General features: G+C 37.0%; 2 protein-coding genes across 2 annotated transcripts; both read right to left on the reverse strand.

Moving 5' to 3' along the window:
- Positions 1-622: 622 nt before the first annotated feature.
- LOC121737863 lies at positions 623-3,190 on the reverse strand. The gene is made up of 2 exons (XM_042129594.1): positions 2,686-3,190; positions 623-906 (listed from the first exon to the last, which is right to left on the reverse strand). Exons 1-2 carry the CDS (start codon positions 3,188-3,190, stop codon positions 623-625), a joined length of 789 nt encoding a protein of 262 aa, XP_041985528.1.
- A 5,151-nt stretch (positions 3,191-8,341) lies between these two features.
- Positions 8,342-12,234, reverse strand: LOC121737546. The gene is made up of 2 exons (XM_042129200.1): positions 11,829-12,234; positions 8,342-8,592 (listed from the first exon to the last, which is right to left on the reverse strand). Exons 1-2 carry the CDS (start codon positions 12,208-12,210, stop codon positions 8,342-8,344), a joined length of 633 nt encoding a protein of 210 aa, XP_041985134.1. The 5' UTR covers positions 12,211-12,234.
- Between the last annotated feature and the right edge of the window lie 12,182 nt (positions 12,235-24,416).

Consider the following 24,416-nt stretch of genomic DNA (forward strand, 5'->3'; position numbering starts at 1 on the left):
GAAGATATAATAAATATAATATACTTACACAAATATGGCGATGATTATAAACGTAAATTAAAAATTATATCTAAAAAATAAATGATTAGAATTAATATGATAATGATTAGATGATAAAAAAATATATAATAATGATAAATGAAATAGAAAATATATTAAGTTAATAGGATATAATATTATACTATTATTCATTAACAGAAAAGAATAAAGAATGAATTATAGTAAAATATAGGCAGATAATTAGTAGTTATAATAGCATAATATTTATGTCGCAACAATATTATTAAACTTAAAAAAATTGACTTAAAAACCTAATTGCAGAAAAATAAATAAATAATGTAAGCTAAGTTATAACACAATTTGTGTTACTTACTGGTCTACATACATTTGTCACAAAATAGCAATTCGTCACAATTTATTGCAACTTGTCACAACACAATGCAACTCGTCACAAATACATTGCAACTGATCACAATACATTGCAACTAATCACAACATATTGCAACTCATCATAATTCAATGCAACTCATCACAATTCATTGCAGCACATCACAATTTATTGCAACTTATCACAATTCATTGCAACGCATCACAATTTATTGCAACTCATCACAATTTGCAACTAATGCGTAGTATTATCGTACGGCATATAGCTATTGTAGTTCTCATCGTATGCTCTCCTGTAGCCGCCATGATGACCGTGCTCATGCTCATGGTGCTCCTCATGGCTTTGGGAGTGGTGGTGGGATACCTCCGGCTTGGTGATGATCTCGTAGGTGGTGGACTTGTGCCCACCGTGGCCTTTCAATCCCACGAGGGCGGAGAGGAGAAGGGACATGAGAGCCGTCATAAGGGCTTTTCCGGCGAGTAACGCTAAGGCGCCCAAGGCGGCCGCTGCTAGGGCACCTGGAATAATAAATGTAGATTAGCCTTTGACTTAGGTCTTGTTGAGCTTGCTAGCTTGGGATCGCCTAATGTAATACCTAGATCGTGGGAATCGCAGACACAATAGATTTTCAATTGTTATGCTAGGATCGCTGGGTTAATGTGAGTTGTTGCTTATGTGTGTTAAGTTATCAATATGCATTGTCTTTCTCTGATCATAAATATACGAAACACGACAAATTTAATCATAGATTAACTGACTGGTGAGAAAAGTGAAATATTATTGGGTTTTTTAAAATTAAATATAGTCCATAGTTCAATTTTAAAAATCTCAGTGCCGGGAAAATGAAGGAATGAGGATGAGGATTCTTCAAACGTTAAAAAGCTATATTAACATAGTGTCATTTTCAGAGCGAATGTCTGGCATATATGAATAGTCATATGAGAGATAGAGATAAATAGATAAAAGGCGATTATATCCTGAAAACGAATGTTTTTATTTCATTGTCAAAATATTTAAAAAATAAATTAATAACTAAATGAATATTTCATCAAAACTTAACACATACATGATACATAATATTAAACAAAGGTTAACCCTCCCCCTAGTAGGGAAAGGCCACTTTTCCTTAGCACCTTTTATATTAGACTGACATTATTTTATTTTTATTTTTTACTAGCTGTCCCGGTGAACTTCGTGTCACTTTAAAATCTTCCCTGGACTTCTACGAATATTTTAAGACTAAAATCAGCCCAATCCGTCCAGCCGTTTTCGAGTTTTAGCGCGACTAACATATTTGAAAATCCATTTTTATATATATATATAGACTAGATGTCCCGGTGAGCTTCGTGTCACTTTAAAACCTTCCCTGGACTTCTACGAATATTTTAAGACTAAAATCAGCCCAATCGGTTCAGCTGTTTTCGAGTTTTAGCGCGACTAACATATTTGAAAATCCATTTTTATATATAAGATATAAGATTTTTTTGTAAATTTTCAAATACAGCTTTGTGTATGTCCGAAGGTTTATGACCCTGACGTCACTGCGACCTGAATGGATATAATAATATAATTTAACTTATGCTCAGAGTATATCAGCGCTACCAATAGTTTTTATTATTTGTAGGCTACCAAATTAAAATTCACACTAAATAAATACACAATTTTAGATCAAAATTAATCAGAATCATCTTCGCACGTACGTCATCAACACGCGAACACCAGATGGCGTGTAATTACTTAATTCCTAAACGTTTTTAAAGTAGACTCTAAGAAAAATGTTAAACACCATAGATTGTAGACCTGTTCTGAGCTGTAGACAGTCTATGGCGTTTATAGTGATTTTAGTTACACAAGGTCTTGATTATTTTTTTATAAAATAAGGGGGCAAACGAGCAAACTGGTTACCTGATGGAAAGCAACTTCCGTCGCCCATGGACACTCGCAACATCAGAAGAGCTGCAGATGCGTTGCCAGCGTTTTAAGGGGTAATAGGGTAGAGGAGAGTTGTAAAGGGAATAGGGTAGGGGATTGGGCCTCGGGTAAACTCACTCGGCGAAACAGAGCGCAATCTATGTTTCACGACGGTTTTCTGTGAGCCCGTGGTATTTCTTCGGTCAAGCCGGCCCATTCGTCATGGCTCTCCCACTGTTTTTTTTAATGCCATTATTCGTAGAGTTCTGTATAGAGCCTGTGTAACGTGTGTGTAACTTACACACCATGTATAACTATTCATACGTTAAACGCACGTTTAAGAAGTATTTATTACTAAGGGGGCTAATAAAGTCAAGGTCACTCACCTTTCCCCAACAGAGCCGCTGCAAACAGCCCACCACCTCCCTTCAAACCACCTCCACCTCCCTTTTTCCTTCCCGTAGCTCCTGCTTCCCTATCTCCCTTAACCATATCTAGGGCCTCCTTGGAAGTCTCCGAATCCAGCAGCCTGTACCTAATGGAATGTCCATCCAGGTAGCTCTGGAGACGATACAGAAGAAACCTGTTCAACTTCTCCTCAGATTTTCCAGGGAACTGTCTGGATAACTCCGCGGCTATTTCCTCCGGATTCGTGCTGTTCGCATCTTTTTCTCTCACAATGCTCAATCCAGGGAGGATCCTCAGTTCATCGCGAGAACTCAGATCTTCTAGGAAGGAGAGCGCGTGGATTTTTAAGCATTTCGCGCTGAGGTTGCTCGAGCATTCCTTCTGGAGTCTCCCGGTTCGTTCTGTATGGTTCCTCTCCTCTTCCAAGGCATAACTTAGGGCGACCAACACACAGATAAGAAGAACCACACTTTTACGGACCATTTTCACTGTATAACTATTGGCATTCTTTGATAACGAGTTCGAGACTGTTGGTACAGAACGAAAGGCATTTATTTTATACCTTAGTTGCATAAAAAGTAAACAACTACACCGAACCGTTCAAAAAAAGTATTAAAGTGAAAGAAACTTTCGATATCGACAATTTTCTCTTTAGATTTTCGATAATGCATTGTTTAGTTAAATATAGAGCATTATAATGGAATGTGATAAGATATAACTTGCATTGCTCTACTAATAACTTAATAAGTAAAAAAGATTTGAAATTACTCACTCGGATTTGATAGTATTTTATTTTGTTATTAATTATTAAAGTACACATGTATAATGAAGGATTTTGAACAAATTTCAAGTGCATACCTCTTGCCATGTTTGATTAAGAGCAAAAGAGGCAAAAAAAAGGTTTATTGTATGGGAGCCCCCTTAAATATAATGTTAACATTATGTTTACGTTTACTTAAAGACTCGAATTAATAGATAATACAAAATTTGCATTAGATCCAGGTAAGTTTATACGTGGGAGAGCCATGCTTTGGCACGAACGGGCCGGCTCGACCGGATAAATACCACGTTCTCACAAAACCGGCGTTAAACAGCGCTTGCGCTGTGTTTCGCCGAGTGAGTGAGTTTACCGGAGGCCCAATCCCCTAACCCACCTATTCCCTTCCCTACCCTCAACTATTCCCTTCCCTTCCCTACCCTCCCCTATTACCCTATTCCCTCTTAAAAGGTCGGCAACGCACTTGCAGCTCTTCTGATGCTGCGAGTGTCCATGGGCGATGGAAGTTGCTTTCCATCAGGTGACCCGTTTGCTCGTTTGCCTCCTTATTTCATAAAAAAAAGTTCTATTTGCATAATATTAATAATATGATCATCTCTATATTATTATACGCGAGCGAAAAACTTTGGAAGCCGTTTTACGAAAAATGCGGAAACGTAGAGGCATGAAATTTCCCACAATTGTAGTTTATATGGAGAAGGAGTGCATCGAGCTAATATTGTTTTAAAATTAAGCTTTTATCATACATTATAAAAAAAAAACATTACACATACTACAACGCGCACACTGCCATGTTTTGACTGACATTTCTATACACACGAATAATATACTCCTTTGTTCATGGTTGAAATCTGTTGTTAAATTAAAAATGGATTGTTGTTTTTTTATGAAACCTGAAATAGTCAATACTTTAAACGGGGAGCCAAAAGAAGAAGATAATAAAAAGGTCGAATTTGGACCATTGGCGATCTCTATTAATGACTATTATAGATGTATATTTTGTACAATATAAAATATTATATACCTACATCTAAGTATTAAAATGAGTTTGATATGATTAAAAAAGGAATCGATAGGAAATTTCTGATTCTTTTTATTTTAAACTTAAATGCATCAAACCTTCAGAGACCGTGGAAACCTTCAGGAAACAAGCAGAAAATTGCAAGTACCGCACATTTTGAACAAATAAATAACAAGTATTTGACAGGTATTGACGTCAGGGTTACTAGATCTCAGAGAATTCGATGTGTCAAAAGACATCGTCATTTTTAATATGGCTTGTTTTTTGTTATTTCAGCAAGATTATCCAAGTATATAATTAGAAAAATAATTACATTACATTATTTGAAACATATTAACGAACAAGAAATTAAAAACTCTTTTTTATATTAAATAACTGGCAACACCTATTTCTATGACCGTATTGGATCCAATCTCTCAGCAAATGTCAAAAATCTATGATCAAGGAAGAAATGAATCATATGTCTATATGACATTATCCAATATATTGACTCAATGATCTCGGATCCAATATATATGATAATCTAATATCCCCCTAAGTGATAATACTTAAGGGTTTGTACGTGTTCCTTGTAGAGAGTACACTGTGCTGCAGCGCTGAAAGACATAAAAAAATCACTTTTGTATGGAGACACTCGTGACGCTCGGGCCCTTGCCCATACAAAAGTGAAAAAAAAATTGTTCTTTCAGCGCTGCTACTTTCACAGTGAACTCTCTACAAGGAACACGTACACACCCTAAAGTATTATCACTTAGTTTTGTTATACCCTGTAGAATAAAGCTCAGGTCATGAGCAAGAGCAAGGGGATAATATTATGATGTTTTTTATTTGTTCAACACACCCTGTATATCTGTTCTAAATATCAGTTAGACTGCAGAATAACAAGGTATTCTGCAGATTATCTGGGCGACTCAGTTGAAGTGCAATTTTATTCTATTCTCTATTTATGCCCATTTTTCATTGATGGTGCATATTTTAGTCGTTATGCCCTCATAGTCTAAACTAGCCTAGACTAGCTATCATGATCATGACATTCATGACACACCGAGGCTCTGAAACCGAGGTAGGTACGATGGATCAAAATATGGACCCAGCACAGCCCTATTTATTTATTAATAAACTTCCATGGGCAGATTGCAATCGGACAATGTTGCTAGAAAATTAACTATTTGTACAGTTTATGAAATGAAAAACACTGGATTTTATGGAATGATGAAAATTGGAGCATTTTTTTTTATGAAGTAAGAGAGCAAACGAGCAAACGCGTCACCTGATGGAAAGCAACTTCCGCTGCCCATGGACACTCGCAGCATCAGAAGAGTTGCTAGTCCGTTGCCGGCCTTTTAAGAGGGAGTAGGGTAATAGGGGGGGTAGGAAAGGGAATGGAATAGGGGAGGGTAGGGAAAGGAATTGGGCCTCCGGTAAACTCACTCACTCGGCGAAACACAGCGCAAGCGCTGTTTCACGCCAGTTTTCTGTGAGAACGTGGTACTTCTCCGGTCGAGCCGGCCCATTCGTGCCGAAGCATGGCTCTCCCATGTATAACGCACATTTAACGTACATTTATTACGCACATTTAACGGTAGCAAACCAGATTTTTCATAAGCTAGGTGTTTATAAAGAATAAAAAATTAATAATTTTTAGTAGTAAAAATATTTTATTGCAAACAAATGGCAAAAATTCGTGTTATTATTTTTAATTTTTATAGATGAAAGTACTAGATAATATACTTAGTAGGGACGTCAACATGATCCAGGGGGGGGGGGGGGGGGGGAGGCAGCTGCCCCTCCCTGCCCCCCCTCGGTACGCTCATGCCCGGGTTGTAACAATAAAAAATATCTATAAAATAAAATATATTTTTATTCAAAATGGGTATCATCATGATAACACTTTTTGAAAGTCATAGAAATGACGAAGAAACTACGTTGCCTACCACCGGTTCGGGATCTGTAGCCTTAGCACGGCCACCAGTAGAAATGCGAAAGTATGGACAAACTGTGGACATAAACTTAAGGTGCCGTTCCGATCTTCACCGCGGCCAATCGCGACCGACAAAAATTCAATTAAAATGGCACTTTATGACAGACTATAGTATATTATGTCATAGAGTAGGATATTATTTGAAGTTTTAGGACTATAGTCTGTCATAAAGTGGCATTTTAATTGAATTTTTGGGAACGAAAAAAGATCGGAACGCTACCTTAAGTTTATCTCCACCGTTTGTCCATACTTTCGCATTTCTACTGGTGGCCGTGCTAAGGCTACTGATATTATTAAACTATTGGCCGTTTATTATCCCTAAACTAACGCTCGTACATACTGACAAGGCCTTACGCAGTGACTGCCCGTCGTCTCTAACATACATCGCCTTCCAGACAAAAAAACACTCGCACATTCACACATAATAATTTAATGGTCCCTACATTATATTTTGGGATTTGAATCCTTATGTGTATGTTCTAAGATTTAATAAATTACCTAAGATGTGTCATAATATTTTAGTCTAGTCTAGTTCTACTGGTCAAGACATGAAAACAAAATACATCATTCAATAACATTTTATTAAATTTTGCTTTAAAATAGTTACAAAATTATAAAAATGCTAAAATTTAAATAATACTGTCAATTTCATTTGATATTGTCATAAAAATAAAATATACATTATACAATAAGTATTAATAAATAGGAATAATAATTATTATTATGTTTACAAATAATAAGGAAAAATATTATAAAGCATAAGATATGAAGTAGATGAATAAAAAATATTATGAGAAATATAATAAAATGGGTAAAAATACATAAAATTGCAATTTATGAATATTATACATAAATAGTAAATACAATAAAATTAAATACACTATAGTATTTTTAAATCACAGATATGGAACAATATTTAATAGATACATATTTTAAATATTTCGTATTTCATACCATTCAAATTATATGACATAATATTAACACTTATCAGTCTTAACAAAAATATATTATAAATATTTTAATACAATATACATACTTACAAAAACATAAAAAACAAAACAATGAACATACGTTGTACCTTGTAACAGACAATAAATAAAACAACATTAAATGCTTTTTTAACTTAACTTAATAAAAAATTAGCAATAATTTATTAGTCTTTTAATTAAATTAAATAAATTGTAATAATACTGTGCCCATATTAATGATAAACGCCGTTACTTGGATACGATTTTAACTGTCCCTTAATTAAAATTAAAATCGTTGCTAGCAAATGGATGTACCGATTTTGATACAATTTTCCTTAAAGGCTTAAGTGGACTCAGCGGCAATTTATCGTCTGACAGCTACGTTGCTCATATCTTGTTTCAGACATATATTACTGTAGGTATCCCACGGAACCGCACACTTTGCTTCGACAAAAACTGTTCTATATACAGGACTTAAACTGTATAGGACGCTGATAAGCATCCGTGTACTAACCCACAAAACAATACGTATTGAGTTATGAATACTATGTTAAAGCACATATTGATTTGTACTTTAACATAGTAATTTTTATTTTTCCGTTGATATTGTATGTTCTTTAGATGATTTAGAACAAGACTGCATTGTCACAATTTAACAACAAAAAAAATTGTGGGTTAGGTTACCAATGCTTAACAGCGACCATTATGCCTTTACTATTTAAATCTTGAATAGGTAACATACAATTTGCGCATTTATAATCTTTATAGATTTTTCCGTTTAACAATCGCAAAATATCGAATGCTATTTTCAATACAACCTCAGTATATTCACAAATAACGGCGTTTCCTCTCTATTTCTAAATTCTCTCTTTCTACCATCTCTTTCCTAGCGTCTCTCCTTCAAATTCCTCCCGTAGCCCGAATGTCCATAACCCCCCACATCTTCATGAGCAGTAGAATGGGAATGTGAGTGACTATACACGGGCTTGGAGACGATCTCGTAAGTAGTACTCTTCCCTCCCGCGGAGAGAGATTTGATGCCGATAATGGCGGAGAGTAGGAGAGACATGAGAGCTGTCATGAGAGCTTTCCCGGCCAGGAGAGCGAGTGCGCCGATACCCATCGACATGAGGGTACCTGGAAAAATAAAATTTTAAAATTAGGTTTTATTGTTAAGGGAACTAACCTTATTAATTTGCTTACAACATCTAATTATAAGATTATATTAGATTAGGTCATTGTACTATGTGTAAAGATTCATTCATTACCAATTACAATATAAAATAACAATAACTACCACACCGATTTCCAAAACCAGGCCAGTAACGCAGGAGTGATTTTAGAGTGCCCAAGTGTAAGCGCAGTACACAAGACCACTGTATATTCCTTTTACTCTCATAACCCAGTGAGACGGAAGACCGACACGACGGTAATTGAGGACCAACTTTTTACATGCCCGCATCCGACTCATGGATCATCTTACTTGTCGGAAAATTAGTAAATATTATTTGAGTAATAAGTTAAATGTACTTGAGCGTAGCCGTTAGTTACTTTAAAACACTTTTATAGAAAACCTCGATGGTAAAGCAATTAGTTATACCACTCCACAATCAGCCCATCAATGTAAATAGAAAACGTAAATATGGGGCATTAAAAACGATTTTTTCTTATTATTTCTATGCTCTGTTAAATACCGTAGAAAGTAGGGAAAAGTGAACTCTAGAAACATGAAAATAGGGGTTAAGTTGGTAAGAATTAGCTTCTTCTAAAGCATTATGGCTTTCGTGACTTTGTCCTATAATAACTTTATTAGAAGCACTTAATTAAGATAGGTATTACTGGATTTTTATCAAGACTCTACCAAGCAAAATCTAGCTATTAAATATCCCAAGAGAAGAGATTTTCAGTTAAAAAGTAGTATTTTTATTAATCTAGATTCTAGACTCTAGACAGTGAAATGCTTATGCCAAAGACCAAAGTTTGTTTTTAAGAAAATATAAACACACTTACAAATTACGAATATATTGTATTTATTCGCCTTTATAAATGTGTTCGTTGGAATTTTCGAACGAAACATTTTGAACGCTAAAGTCCCTCGGAAATTATGCATTGTACCGCAAAAAAATGCAAAACTAAAAACAATGCTATTGTTATATTTCAGCAAATTCGGTCTTGTTTTCAGCATGTTTGCAGTAACTAAACAAACCATAAAACTCACTTGAAATAATCTGCAAATGTTATAGTTTTTACTACCAACGTTTAACTCAAGCATTATTATTGTGATTATAATAAAACGATTAAGTTCTGGGAACATTATTTTTCATGCTCAAATTGGTTTTTAGACAAAGCCTTTTAATCTATATTTAATATTATAAAGCGGCAGAGTTTATTTGTTTGTTTGTTTGAACGCGCTAATTTCAGGAACTACCGGTCCGATTCGAAAATTTTTTTCAGTGTTAGATATCCCATTTATCGAGGAAGGCTATAGGCTATATTTTATCACGCTAAGACTAATAGGAGCAAAGAAATATAGGAAAATGTTGAAAAAACGGGGGAAATTATTTGAAAGGGCTTATCTTACGTACTACTGGAGCAATGTTTATGTTATTTGGCACAGATAAGAAGTAGACCACGTGAAGGATCATAGGCAATTTTTCGTGGACTAATTAGTCTGTGAAATATCTAATGTATGTGGGCAAAGCCGCGCGGAACGTCTAGTCTTTCAATAAAATAGTCGGAGATGTATAGTAATTTTATCAATCACGCGTGTGTAAATTCTAACCATAAAGACTTCAACGCGATCGAGTATAGTTTTTATGACTGTAGTCTCTACCTAAAATCGTAGAACGGTTTGCCACATTACCTTAAGGGTCGAATAACCTTAAAGTGTCGATTTTATAATTCATTTTTATGCTTGAAAATAAGCTCCGAATTGTTTCGTTTTCTAAAATTAGATACTACATTATATTTCCGAGAATTCAATCAAACACGATATCTTAAAATTTTCTCGATAGAAAAAAATCACAAAGATGCATCTAATTTTCACGAATCTTTCATTTATTGCCATAACCGATATAATTGAATATCTATAATATATATTGATATATATAATTGAACTAAGTTAATATTTTAAGACATTATATAAAATTCTATCATTGAGAGATCGACCTAGCGGATTTTTAAAATGTTGTATATTTATCGAGTTACTGAGTAAAAACTAATTTGGCGATGAATCCGCGTCAGACGGGCGTGAGTGTGAAGAGAGAAGGACGATGTTTGATTTTTAGGTCTACCTAGTCTTAATAGGACAATTTTAATATTATGCATATTTTATCTTATATTAATACGTGAGCCAAAAACTTTGTATCCCTTTTGACGAAAAATGCGGAAACGTAGGTGCATGAAATTTTGCACAGTTATAGTTTATATGGTGAAGGAGTGCATCGAGCTAATATTATTTTGAAATTATGCTTTTATCATAATTTTTTTTAGCAAATAAAACATTACACACACTACAACACACACACTAGGAAAGATGACAGATTTTTGAGTGACAAGCCTATACATACGAATTATAATACTCTTTTATATATTTTTATGGTTGAAGTCTGTTGACAACAAAGTGACAAATTGAAAATGGATTATTTTTTTTGTTGAATCTTAGATACTATTAGACAATGCTTACAAGGCCAGTCTGAGATCAGCTGAGTCCCAAAGACAAGAGTTGAAAAAAATATGATAAAGTCAATATTTATTTTACAAAATATAGGTACCTAGTAGTCCTAATGTCGTTGTGACTAAGGTCAAATTTCGACCATTGGGCGATCTCTAGTTTATTAAAATACTGTTTTACCACCTCTTGATAAAGTGCCGGATAGGCTATCCACAACTTTTTGACAGATTCTCCATAATCTATCTGTCAAGTTAAGTGTTGGATAGCCTATCCAGCACTTATCAGCGACAGCGATGCAGCGATGCGACGGCATGATATACAAGGTGTAAAAAAGTAAGTGATAGTACTTTAGGGTATGTGTCCCTCATATAGAGTTCACTGTGCGCTGAAACAATGTTTTGTGCCCCAGCGTCATAGATTTTCCATACAAAAGTGAAAAAGTTACTCTTTCAGCGCTGCTACCCTTACAGCAAACTCTATACATGTACACTCTCATATACACCCTAACTCATATACACCCTAAAGTATTATCGCTTAGTTTTGTTACGTCTTGTATAACTAAAGATTAACTTTAACATCAGAACAGATCAAAAGATGTATGCGTTTTAATGTCACATCCCATACATTTTGTTTGCGTTTACGATAATCGCTTGCCACTTGTCTCGGCCCTCTGGTGATAAGATAACTGAGGACAACATACCTTTCATCAATACAGCCGCGGCCACTAATCCTCCCAAACCTCCCTTCTTCCCTCCCAGCTTCTTAGATCTAGCCTCCGAGACCAGATCCTTGGCTTCCTCAGTAGCCTCTTCAGCCAACTTAAACCTCACTGAGTGGCTATCCAGGTAGTTTCCGAGCTGGTAAAGCAGGTACTTATCCAACCGTTCATCAGGCTTAGCCGGTAAAGACCTGGCTAATTCTGCCGCGAATTCCTCTGACTTTGAGTCGTTGCCTTCCTTCACCACGCTTATTCCTGGTAGTAGCTTGATCTCGTCCTTGGAATTCAGCTTCTCGAGCAGCGTTATAGCTTCTATCTTTAAGCAGGTGGCGCTAAAGATCCCTTTGGAGCAATCCTTGCCCATCGTCCTAGCCGCCGTTTCGATGGTAGGTTCGGGGTTGGGCATAGCACTTATATGCACTATAGAAACACATAATATAAGTATGTAATACATCGTACGTGTATGTGCAAAGGTAATCTATAAGAATGTGATGAGCTATGTTGCTGTCGCCTTTTTATATATCGTTCATACCATGATTATTACTAAGACTATTATTTTCATAGAAGACTGACAATGTGTGTCGTTGAGGAGTTCTAGCTTTTATTGTTGGAGAATTAAGGTGAGTTTTCGCGTGGCGTTTCAGGTAAATTAACTAAGGCAACCAGCGTACTCAGAATTTTGGTTTCGATTTTTTTTAATTTTAGTGGTCACAACTTTCGGTTATGGTGGTCATTTCTGTCAGTGGTTAGAATTGCAAGTCACTTTACTCGAAAGGTTTCTTTTTTAAATTCGAAAAAAAGGGTGAAAACTTCTATTAGAAAATGCTGATGACAAAAAATTTGTTCTGTACTATAACATGGACGTCTCTATGGCTTAGAGATTTGATATCTGATAACAACTACTATGATGGCGTTTTTTGAGAATAAACAGCGACGCGTTGTTAGTATTCCTGGGCGTCAATAGATGGCGTTTTTTAATAATTATTTTTGAGTGTATGTTGTATGTGTAAGTATACAGTTTTTTTAACATAAAAAATAACTTCGTTCCATTCGGGTGTCCCTTGACATCTCTCAAGTTTCTTTTAGTATAAACTAGATGACCCGATGATCTTCGTATCACTTCCCTCCTGATTTCCTTTTTTTTATGAAATAAGGGGGCAAGCGAGCAAACGGGTCACCTGATGGAAAGCAACTTCCGTCGCCCATGGACACTCGCAGCATCAGAAGAGCTGCAAGTGCGTTGCCGGCCTTTTAAGAGGGAATAGGGTAATAGGGGAGGGTAGGGAAGGGGGAACTCACTCACTCGGAGAAACACAGCGCAAGCGCTGTTTCAGGCCGGTTTTCTGTGAGAACGTGGTATTTCTCCGGTCGAGCCGGCCCATTCGTGCCGAAGCATGGCTCTCCCACGTATAATTCCTTCCCTGGACTTCCACGAATACTCTTAAACTGAAATTAACCAAATTGGTACTGATAAAAAGATTTATTTATTTTACTCATCGATGCTTATTTGCTTCTTTTATTTTAGAATTCTGACAAAGAGAAAATATTGATATTCTTTTGTGAAGGCATCATATTCGGTGACTTCCTTTTTTTCTTTATCCTTTAAGGGACCTTTCCGATCAACGCGGAAAGCGCACTGAACGACATTGAACTCAACAGTTCAGTGTGGATTTTGGTTCACGCGATTGTCATTAACAATAATTTATTATTTAAATCATAATATTGAATAATACAATTTGTAACATCAGAAGAGATGCAGGTGCGCTGCCGGCCTTTTAAGGAATAGGGTAATAGGGAAGGGGAGGGATGGGAAGGGAAGGGAATAGGGTAGGGGATTGGGCCTCCGGTAAACTCACCCACTCGGCGAAACACAGCGCAGGCGCTGTTTCACGCCGGTTTTCTGTGAGAAAGTGGTATTTCTCCGGTCGAGCCGGCCCATTCGTGCCGAAGCATGGCTCTCCCACGTATTGATTATGCGTATTACTATGCGCAATAGGAATTTGTTTACTGTCTGTACTGGTGCTGCCATTAAGTGTGAAAACATAGCAGCAATTATGTTTTCTAGTGCGTTTTTATTCAGATTTTAAAAAATTTGGTCCGGTTTTCTAGAAATAGAATTACATTATAGCTGCCCCTTCTCAAAAGAATTTAATGTAGCAATTTTATGACAAGGTGCTGCCTCACCGGTAGCATAATAATAATAATAATAATAATATCTATGGACGCTTCACACCACGTCAGTCTGGCCCCATGCTAAGTACCTGAAGGACTTGTGTTACAGGTACCAGACAACGGAAATTTATACTATACATATATTTAAGATTTTTATTATATCATACACATATTTAATACACATCCATGACCCATGAACATTGAAAAACTTTTTGTTCCGTCGGCGGGATTCGAACCCGCGACCCCCGGCTTGAGTTGCGACACACTCTAACCATTGAGCCACGGAGGTCGTCATATTGTGTAATGTAATATTGTGTAATGTAATATTATATTATGTAGATTCGACTTTCAGCATTACATTACAATATTACTTCGCTGACCGACGAGCATTCGCGTGTAATGTAACATTCGACTTTGAGCATTCCATATCTAGTTGATGTTACAAGTTGTATCAAGATATTACACACTGTATCATTACAAGGTGCGCATTGTAATGCTCAGCTCTCCTCACTCACTGATGTAATGCTCAACTCTGTAACATTACATTAAATAAATAAACGTTTATTCAGTAGTCTGGACATATCACAAAGTTCTGTACATTTAAATTTAAAAATATCATACAATACAAGTATCAGAAACACAAAAAAACAACAATGAAAGGGGAAAAAAAATAATAACAATAAAACAAGACCTAATAGGTATGCATTAACCCATTTAGACCCAAATGAAACTGAGCCCACCAGAACAACGCAATTGTTGGGACAGTTTTTCGGTAAAGTGACCCTTCATGCTGCAGGTTTGGCAGTACAAATATGTATTGCTGGTTACAAGATTCTACCGCTTGTATGTCTCAAGTAATGACGACCAAAAACCGCCGAAATTGGAGCTGATTCAATTCTTGTTTTTATTACTTTGATGATGCAGCCGCCATACGTTTGCCACTGCCACATCCAGCATGTGCGTAAACAGTACCTACCAGTTACCACCAATTTTTGTTTCGTATAACAGTGCGAGAAAATCGATTGACCAGTTGACTTGACCCCACGCATATCCTTGTTAAAGCATTGATAAAAATGTAGGAAGCTAACGTCCGCATTCCTTCAACATTAATACATCAGTAGTGCTAGCACGGCGACCAGCGGAAATGCAAAAGTATGGACAAACTGTGGAAATAAACCTAAGGTGCCGTTCCGATCTTTTTTCGTTTCCAAAAATTCAATTAAAATGCCACTTTATGACAGACTATAGTCACAAACTGTGGAGATGAACTTAAGGTGCCGTTCCGATCTTTTTTAGTTCCGAATAATTCAATTAAAAAGCCACTTTATGACAGACTATAGTTCTAAAAATTCAAATAATATCCTACATTATGACATATACTATAAGTGTGTCATAAAGTGGCATTTTAATTGAATTTTTCGGAACGAAAAAAGATCGGAACGGCACCTTAGGTTTATTTCCACAGTTTGTCCATACTTTCGCATTTCCGCTGGTCGCCGTGCTAACGCTACTGTTTACTTTTCCTAGAAGAAAAGAGCTGTAATGGCTTCCGCCGATCGCATAAACATTATAATCCACCCGTCGAAAACAAATTCTGATTTAGTTGGTCAAAACGGTAGTCAAACTCGTCGTTTTTTTTATATCCTTGACGGATACGAGAGGACACTTTTCTGTACTGCCTTAGTCAACAGTATCAGTTGCACAATAGCCAACTATCCCTTGGAATAGTGAAAAACTGATATAGAGACACATGGTTGCGAAGGAAATACGACTAAATATAATATATTTCCACTGTCATCTTCACTCATAACAACTTCCTTAAGTCCATTGTATTTATCATAGCTATTGAATACCCTTCAGTTCATTGATTATACGACATTGATCGGTGGACAAAAATTGGAATAATTTACATCCAATGTGCTCATTGGCCCCAAATAGGGACACTTGTATAAAAATACTCCTAATCTTATAAAAACTAAAGCTTCTCACACTAATATCTATATTTTTTATAGGTTATAGTGTAATGAACTCTTTCAAGTAAAAATATATAAATGCCTAAAAGAAAAACTTAAAAATAAAAAATACTAACTTGGCGTCATTTCGGATGTTAGAAACAGCTTCAGAAAAATCATTATAAAACACTGTGAAGTATTTAAATATTATTTGTTCCTTCTAGGAATAAAAAAATACACTTTTAGCAAATTGACACTTACAATAAAAATAAGTATAAACTTGAAAGACAAAAAAAAAATAGTAATTTTAAAAGAGTCCTCGTTTGGGTACGGTGGGTCTAAATGGGTTAAGCAAGTCGCCAGATACAAATTATTGGTTGGTGGTGTAATGCCCAAGCCATTGAAGTGGAATCCACTCAGGTTCATGACTGTGGGCTCCACAGTCCCTGATATTCTGTGGACCCATTTTGTCAGCGTTGGACAGACTACGTCTTGAGGCACACAGTAAACAATAATAATATTAAGTGTATTATACATTACAAGCGAAAGCTCCCTGTGAAGGAGCACCTTTAAGTTGCTTTTCAGGGAACGTTCGTAATAGATGGTATCGCTAATCCGAAAATGATTTTATTTACTTGACAATATGTTCTGCCACCTGTCCCTATAAAGGCTCGCACAGATATCCGCGGAGTGTCGCAGTCCCACGGCGAATAAAGGTAAAAGAAACGTAGCTACGGTGCGTTGAATACAGTGGTCAGTGAGACTATAATCTATACTTATTATGCACTCGCCTTTAGCCGGCTTTATGAATTACTGTTTCGCTCGCAAAGTTGCAGACGTTAAATTATATCAAAATAGGTTCAGCATTTCATATCGATCATGCAGTGTGCCGTGATAATTTTTTTGTACTGTCACAGAAGTCTATTCACATGGGGGACCTATCGCCTACGTAATTTGGTCGCTTTATGTCACATCCAGCCGACAGATCACGACTAGCGTTGAATTGACATTATCCGACTAAATGACGTAGGTCCATCTGCCTATAAATTAATTTCTTCGATGGTAAATGAGAGCCAGTCCACACGGCGTGTTGCGTCAGCGTTGCGTCGACGCAGCGCTGCCGTTTGACGTATAGCCGGCCACACGTTTTTTCCGTGGGAGAGCCATGCTTCGGCACGAATGGGCCGGCTCGACCGGAGAAATACCACGGGCTCACAGAAAACCGGCGTGAAACAGCGCTTGCGCTGTGTTTCGCCGAGTGAGTGAGTTTACCGGAGGTCCAATCCCCTACCCTTTTCCCTTCCCACCCTCCCCTATTCCCTTCCCTACCCTCCCTTATTACCCAATTCCCTCTTAAAAGGCCAGCAACGCACCTGCAGCTCTTCTGATGCTGCGAGTGTCCATGGGCGACGGAAGTTGCTTTCCATCAGATGACCCGTTTGCTCGTTTGCCCCCTTATTTGATTAAAAAAAAACACGGGCGCTGCGTCATCGCAGCGTTATTACGAAGCAGTTTTAACGTCAACACCCCCTCCCGCTTCGTCTCTCTCATAATATTGTGTGCGTTGCGGCGTGTGAAACTGTGAACACCTTGTTTATTAGTATGTAAATCAACGCAACGAAATGCTTATACAAGCATTTCGTTGCGTTGATTTACATACCTTTAATTTGTCGATATTTTCGATTGCATCTTTTGTTTGGTTTTGCATAAAAAGAATAAAAACCTAAAAATGAAAATTATTTTATTGTAGGTAAAATATCGACACGGCGGATCAGGAAAAAAGCTTGAAATATACCTTATTTAATAGGCTTTCAGGTGGCATACAAAATTTTATTTATTACGTAATAAATTTGGAGAAATATGGATTTTTCGCTTCCGGGCCGCAAAAAATACGTGGGAGAGCCATGCTTCGGCACGAATGGGCCGGCTCGACCGGAGAAATACCACGTTCTCACAGAATACCGGCGTGAAACAGCGCTTGCGCTGTGTTTCGCCGAGTGAGTGAGTTTACCGGACGCCCAATCCCCTACCCTATTCCCTTCCCTACCCTCCCCTATTCCCTTCCCTTCCCTCCCATCCCTACCCTCCCCTATTACCCTGTTCCCTCTTAAAAGGCCGGCAACGCACCTGCAGCTCTTCTGATGCTGCGAGTGTCCATGGGCGACGGAAGTTGCTCGTTTGCCCCCTTATTTCATTTTAAAAAAAAACGCAAAATCTTCGTAGCTCCTAGCATCAAAACTATTGCGAACTGTCAAATGACACACGGGTGATCTACTCTCCCATTCTTTGAAATGAAAAATATTTATTTCTAAGTAGGTTATCAAAGTTAACACTTTTAGAACGTCGCGTCTAAATGAGGCCTACCGCCAGTTCGGGAACTACCCATACGGGAACTATTCATAATACTAATGCCTATTCAAAACTGAAGTAAATAGAAAACTTCCGATTTTTCGTCTCCTCCGTACACTGTGAGCGTGCTGCCAGCTACACCGCGATATCACAAGCGATAGTATTTTTAAGTTATTTCATAGCTAGGTGCGGTGTTGTCGTGCATCGGCACGGTGTTTGTGTGCGTGCGACTTTACGAATTATAATAGCATAAGTTGATAAAAAATGCTATGCTTTACCGCGGCAGTCCCTAGTGCCACGTATTTTATTTGTACCATCGAGGAGATTGATTCCTAGGCGGACGGACCTACGTTATTTGGTCGGCTTATGTCAATTCAATGTTAGCTGCATAAAGTTAATAGCGGAATAGAGAATCAAAGGCCTGAGCAAGAGAGATGTCACTATCAGTAACACTGCGTGGTAAAAAGAGACGTGTGATACATTACTGCAGCACTCTTTGTTTGACGTCCAGTCGGCACGTGCCGCCCGTTGACAATTTAATCTCATAGAATTCATGTTCAATCTTGCTTGTGTAAGTGTATACGTACACATATTTTTCACACAGATGAAAACCAATTTCGGTTTTGTTTGGCAGCTCGAGATTGTTGCTCCATTCCGCTTGGTATGTTAACTTTATGGTTAGCTGCGATCGGTCGGATGAGTTTGACTTAATGCCACCAAATTACTTAAGCTTGCGATCTGCCTAGGAATCAACTTATCTGATAGTATATACTATTTTTACTCTCTAGGTGTTAGTGAGCCCGTTGTTTCTTTTTTATGAAATAAGAGGCCACACAAGCAAACGGGTCACCTGATGGAAAGTAACTTCCGTCGCCCATGGACACTCGCAGCATCAGAAGAGCTGCAAGTGCGTTGCCGGCCTTTTAAGAGGGAATTGGGTAATAGGGGAGGGTAGGGATGGGAAGCGAACAGGGTAGGGGTTTGGGCCTCCGGTAAACTCACTCACTCGGCGAAACACAGCGCAAGTGCTGTTTGACGCTGGTTTTCTGTGAGAACGTGGTATTTCTCCGGTCAAGCCGGCCCATTCGTGCTGCAGCATGGCTCTCCCACGTCTAAGCTTGACTTAAGGCGACCAAATTACTCCGCCGCCGCCAAGGGCGTCGCCAGCCGATGGCGCAGGGGGGGCAAGTTGACTTTACCTACTACAATTCATACTTTTCTCATTCTCTATAAATGAGAAAAGTAGGTATGAATTACTGTAGGTAAAGTCGACAGCACATGAAGGTTTTCACTTGTACTACGAGCCTTACATCTATTACCAGATTTTAATATTATAGTGGTCGTTGTTTGCATTATGTTTGGCAACTTTTTTAGAATCTCCAGGGGGGGCAGCTGCCCCTCCCTGCCCCCCCCTTGGCGACGCCCTTGGCCGCCGCCACTTGCCTAGGAATCAACTTATCTGATAGTACATACTATTATCTCTTTCTAGGTGTTAGTGAACCCGTTGTTATTAAACTTGGCTCCACAAGAAAATACATAACAACAAGTCTATCCCCCTGCTAAGTAATATTGTCATTATGCATCACTTTCCATCGATACATAATCTGTAATGTAATCTAGAATTACTTTTCTTAGATATAACAAAAAAGTAGCGAACTCGAATCATAAAAAGAAAAAAAAACACGACCTAGCGGTCAATAGCTGAGCTACGATGCTCTTTTTGTTCGTTGTGTACGACGTAGTGCATAAAACTCGACAATAGATGGCGCTTTTACGGCTCATTTAGTTCGACAACGCAACAAATAGATGGCGCTACTATACACATCTAAAGCAAAAAGAAAAAGAATGATTCTTTTGTGACGAATGTAGTAACTAGTGAGAGGCTACTTTTTTTTTCAAGTTGCTTTGTTTTTAAGTAGTTTGTGAGCAAAAAGATTAGTGGGAATTTTCTAACGTCGGTCTTTTGAACTACATTCAGTTTAAGATTTGTGTCGTTGGCATTTGCAGTAGAAAAAAAAGATAATAATATTATTATGATCAGAAATAACAATCATGCAAGCCAATCATTATTAAGTATATTATTGCATGTAAAAAATCCGGCTACCGTAAATTTTCCCTCGAAAAAATTTCACTGAGTATCTCCTTCTCTTCATCTTTGATTCAAATATAAGTATATTATATATGTATTTATTTTATTCGGCATAAAGTACAAGTAAGTATCTATTAAATTTATTTGTGTATTATATTTATTTATTTATATTATTCTATTAGTATCTTATCTTTCTTTGATTTTAAATATTTTTAGTTATATTTTATGGTTGCCTGGTAGAGACTGCTACCAGCAGTAAGGCCGCCAATTCAAACTATTTCTGTTTTTGTAACTTGTGTACATTGATCTGTTTTGTTTGTTTGAATAAAGAGTTTTTTATTTTATTTATTTATTTATCCTTTCCAACGATCTACATAACATGCATTCTGTGTCAAATTTGATCAAAATAGGTAAAATATCATGATTTATGCGGCTAATCTATGCAAATTGCAAACAAACCTTAACGTTTCATATTTTAAAAATGTTAAAATATTTATGTAGACTTAATTGTAATAAAATATTAAAAATTCCAGATGTCACATTCACCAATTCCCAAAAATTCAAGTAAAGAGCTTGCTCAAACTATTGAATGTTATGATTTTAGTTCTCTACCTAAGTAGAACTAAACAAACTTACTAGTACAACAATTAAGTTTTTCTCAATTGATAAGAGTCAATAATTTCTCTTATCTACCTACTATTAGGTGCGCTTTGTGCTCGTTTATAAGACACGCTTTCTCATACAACGCCATTCAACTTTAAACTCTATCCCATAAAACATAAAGTATAAAATAAAATTCTCTAATCATGGTGCAGCCAAGAATTCATTGACATAGTTATATGTTATTCATATCATATGTATATCATTTCCATAACACACTGACATACAAACACACAGTTTTTGTTAGAAATAGCTGTTTATCGCTTAGAGAAAATGGAATGTATTTGCTACGTAAATTTCATGTACCTTGCATTTGACATATAATATATTATATTGTCATGCTATGTGTCTAAACCATAAAGTTAATATACCTATTACCTAGCGGAATAGAGAAACAAAGGCCTGAGCAAGCGAGATGTTACTATCAGTAACACTGCGTGGTAAAAAGAGACGTGTGATACATGATAGCAGCACTCTTTTTTTGACGTCCAGTCAGCACGTGCCGCACGTTGACAATTTAATCTCATAGAATTCATGTTCAATCATGCTTGTGTAAGTGTATGCGTACACATATTTTTCACACAGATGAAAACCAATTTTGGTTACGTTTGACAGCTCGAGATTGTTGCTCTATTCCGCTAGATTAACTTTATGGTCTAAACATACTATGCCGAAGTTTCGCGACGGAAGTTCGGCATGATTCCGCCTGCAATGTATTTTAAATTACCGATGATCCACCAGGTCGAAATTCGGTCGCGTCATATTGTATGCGTTTGACATTGGTGACGTAATCATGCCGAACTTCCGCATGGTGTGCTTAGATACTATTGGATAGTATACGTAATTTTTTTCGTAATAAAACTCTCATTTTATGTTATTTTTTGGAAACCGAAGCAGTCATGCCAAATTTTAACGAAAACTGTTCAGCTGTTTTAGCGTGAGGAGGTAACAGACAAACTTTCGTATTTACAAGTATATGAAGGAATGATTGTTACTTTTACACCACTTGATAAAAAGTAGCCGATGTCTTTCCCTATAGTCTACTCTTAATTAATTTTCCGCGATTTCCAAAACATTGATTTTATTAATCGCTTCCCAGAGAAAATATCAAGAGAAAGGTTCACACATAATATTGTGTTGGTCTGTTACCTCGCACGCCCGAACCGCTGAACCGATTTTGCTGAAATTTCCTATGAATATACTTTAGATCCCGGTAAATGTCATAGAATACTTTTTATCCCGGAAAAATGTACGGTTCCAGCGCGATAGCGAATTTCAGCGCGACGGAGTTGTGGGCGTCATCTCGTAGTATATAATATGGAGTGTAGATGGAGGAGAACTATCTCTGTATGTAAAAAGTGTCCGCTGAAATGCGTTAAATTAGGGTGGCGCTACAGTAGCAACAGGGTAAATTTTAAATCATTTAGCAGCTTTTATTTCAGCTATTTTAGGTTATATTTTTCATAATAACCCAGTAATTCTGTGCCTCGGCTATTCGGCTAACTTCAATTTATATTTTGTCACCAACGGCTACATTAATTCCATACCCTTTGCTGCAGCTAGCGCCACTCTTGGAGGATTTTTCAACTGTCATTTACTGCGTACAGCTGGACATATTTTCAAATATCCCCCATATAAGATAGTTCTCCTCCATCTACACTCCATAGTATATAATTCTTCACATACACATACGTCGAAGAGAAAACATTTTTTCATCGGAGTGAGAGGCGCGAGCTCCGGGTCAATGACCGCTTTCTCCGTGATATAACCGAGACCACCTGTATTTGGATTATACAGGATGTTCGAGAAACGAAAGTGAAAATATGTGAATAGCTCCGAAAGTATGCGTTGGAGAACTTGGGAAGACAGTTTGATTCTGAGAAGGTGAATAATCAAATATTATGGTTGAGTGACATAATTTTTGTGTGATACAAGGTAAATAGTCAGGGAGCCCTAGAACATTGTTTTTTATTACTATCAAGCAAATTTTTTGTAAGTAGCTTCATTTTAAACAACATTTTTATCTGTGATAAATCTTGAAAGTGGTAGCTAACAGAGATAGAAAGGATTTCATACTTTGATTTGACGGTCCTAAAATGTGGATTACTCTTAAATTATATAACTATTAACCTACCAAAAAATCTGCTGGTTAGGGTTCCGTTTTAGGGTTCTGTAATCAACAAAACTAGGCATTTTAAATTATCTTTGAATATCTGAAAAATAGTAATTTCTTAGAGGATTTTAAAACTAAAATAAAGCAACAACCGACATTCTGTGCTTTGTTTTAATTTTGTCGCGTATTCCTTTAACCTTTTATTTATAAAATAAATTCAAATGTATTTGATAACTGAAAGTATTGTCTACTAAGGGGTTTCACCACTTCCTGCTAAGTGACGAATAAGCTATCCACTAATTAACTTGACAGATCAAGTATGGAGAATCTGTGAAAAAAGTTGAAAATAGCCTATTCGGCACTTTATCAGAAAGCCCTTAATCTCATTTCAACAGCTTCACTTCCTTCAGGTATTTTTATGTCAACTAGTAAAGTAAGTCAGTGAAGGAATAATATGGACGTTTATTTCATACTAGACGACGCCTGTAATTTTTTTAGGATAAAAATTATCTTATATCCTGTCCCGAGAATCAAAGTATATCCAGTCCAAATTTCAGCAAAATCGGTTCAGCGGCTTGGGCGTGACGGGGTCACAGACACTTTGACATCCATACTAATATTATAAATGCGAAAGTGTGTCTGTCTGTCTGTTACCTCTTCATGCTCAAACCACTGAACCGATTTTGCTGATGATGATGACTGATGCTTGTCCCAGAAAATGTACGGTTCCCGCGCGATAAGCGAGTCTTGACGCAACGGAGTTGCGGGCGTCGTGTAGTTTATAATATTACTAAGTATGGATTTTTCCGACTTTTTAATATGTGTTTCTCAGTTAGGTACCATGGGAACCTTCTACCTACAGGCCTCACCTACCTACCTGGGTGAGGCCTGTAGGAAGGTCACAGCTTTCTACTTTCCACTTTCCCCGGATCTTGCGCCACCGCTTCGGTGACGGTCGCCGTTACATAACGCTTTCACTTATTTCGGCGGTTACCTGTGTTATGTTCTAGACTTTTGTAAGCTGACACTATACAGACCTGTTTTACACCCATACTAATATTATGCGAAAGTGCGTCTGTCTGAACGGATTTTGTCAGGTATATAGTGTGTGTCACGGGTAAGGACATCTAATAATTTGTTGAAACGTAATGAAACTTACTAAAGTACATAATATTATATTTGATAAAAAAAACTATAGGAGATTTGTTACAGTTTTTTACATTTGTGATCTTTTT

This window comes from Aricia agestis, chromosome 21 (assembly GCF_905147365.1).
Source record: "Aricia agestis chromosome 21, ilAriAges1.1, whole genome shotgun sequence".
Taxonomy (NCBI): domain Eukaryota; kingdom Metazoa; phylum Arthropoda; class Insecta; order Lepidoptera; family Lycaenidae; genus Aricia; species Aricia agestis.

Excerpts from the sequence above, each read along its gene's own strand:
- LOC121737863 (XM_042129594.1), bottom strand. The coding sequence starts at position 3,190 with ATGGTCCGTAAAAGTGTGGTTCTTCTTATCTGTGTGTTGGTCGCCCTA. Across the intron at positions 907-2,685 it reads AGCGGCTCTGTTGGGGAAAG|GTGCCCTAGCAGCGGCCGCC; the intron begins GTGAGTGACCTT and ends TTATTATTCCAG.
- LOC121737546 (XM_042129200.1), bottom strand. The coding sequence starts at position 12,210 with ATGGGCAAGGATTGCTCCAAAGGGATCTTTAGCGCCACCTGCTTAAAG. Across the intron at positions 8,593-11,828 it reads CGCGGCTGTATTGATGAAAG|GTACCCTCATGTCGATGGGT; the intron begins GTATGTTGTCCT and ends TTATTTTTCCAG.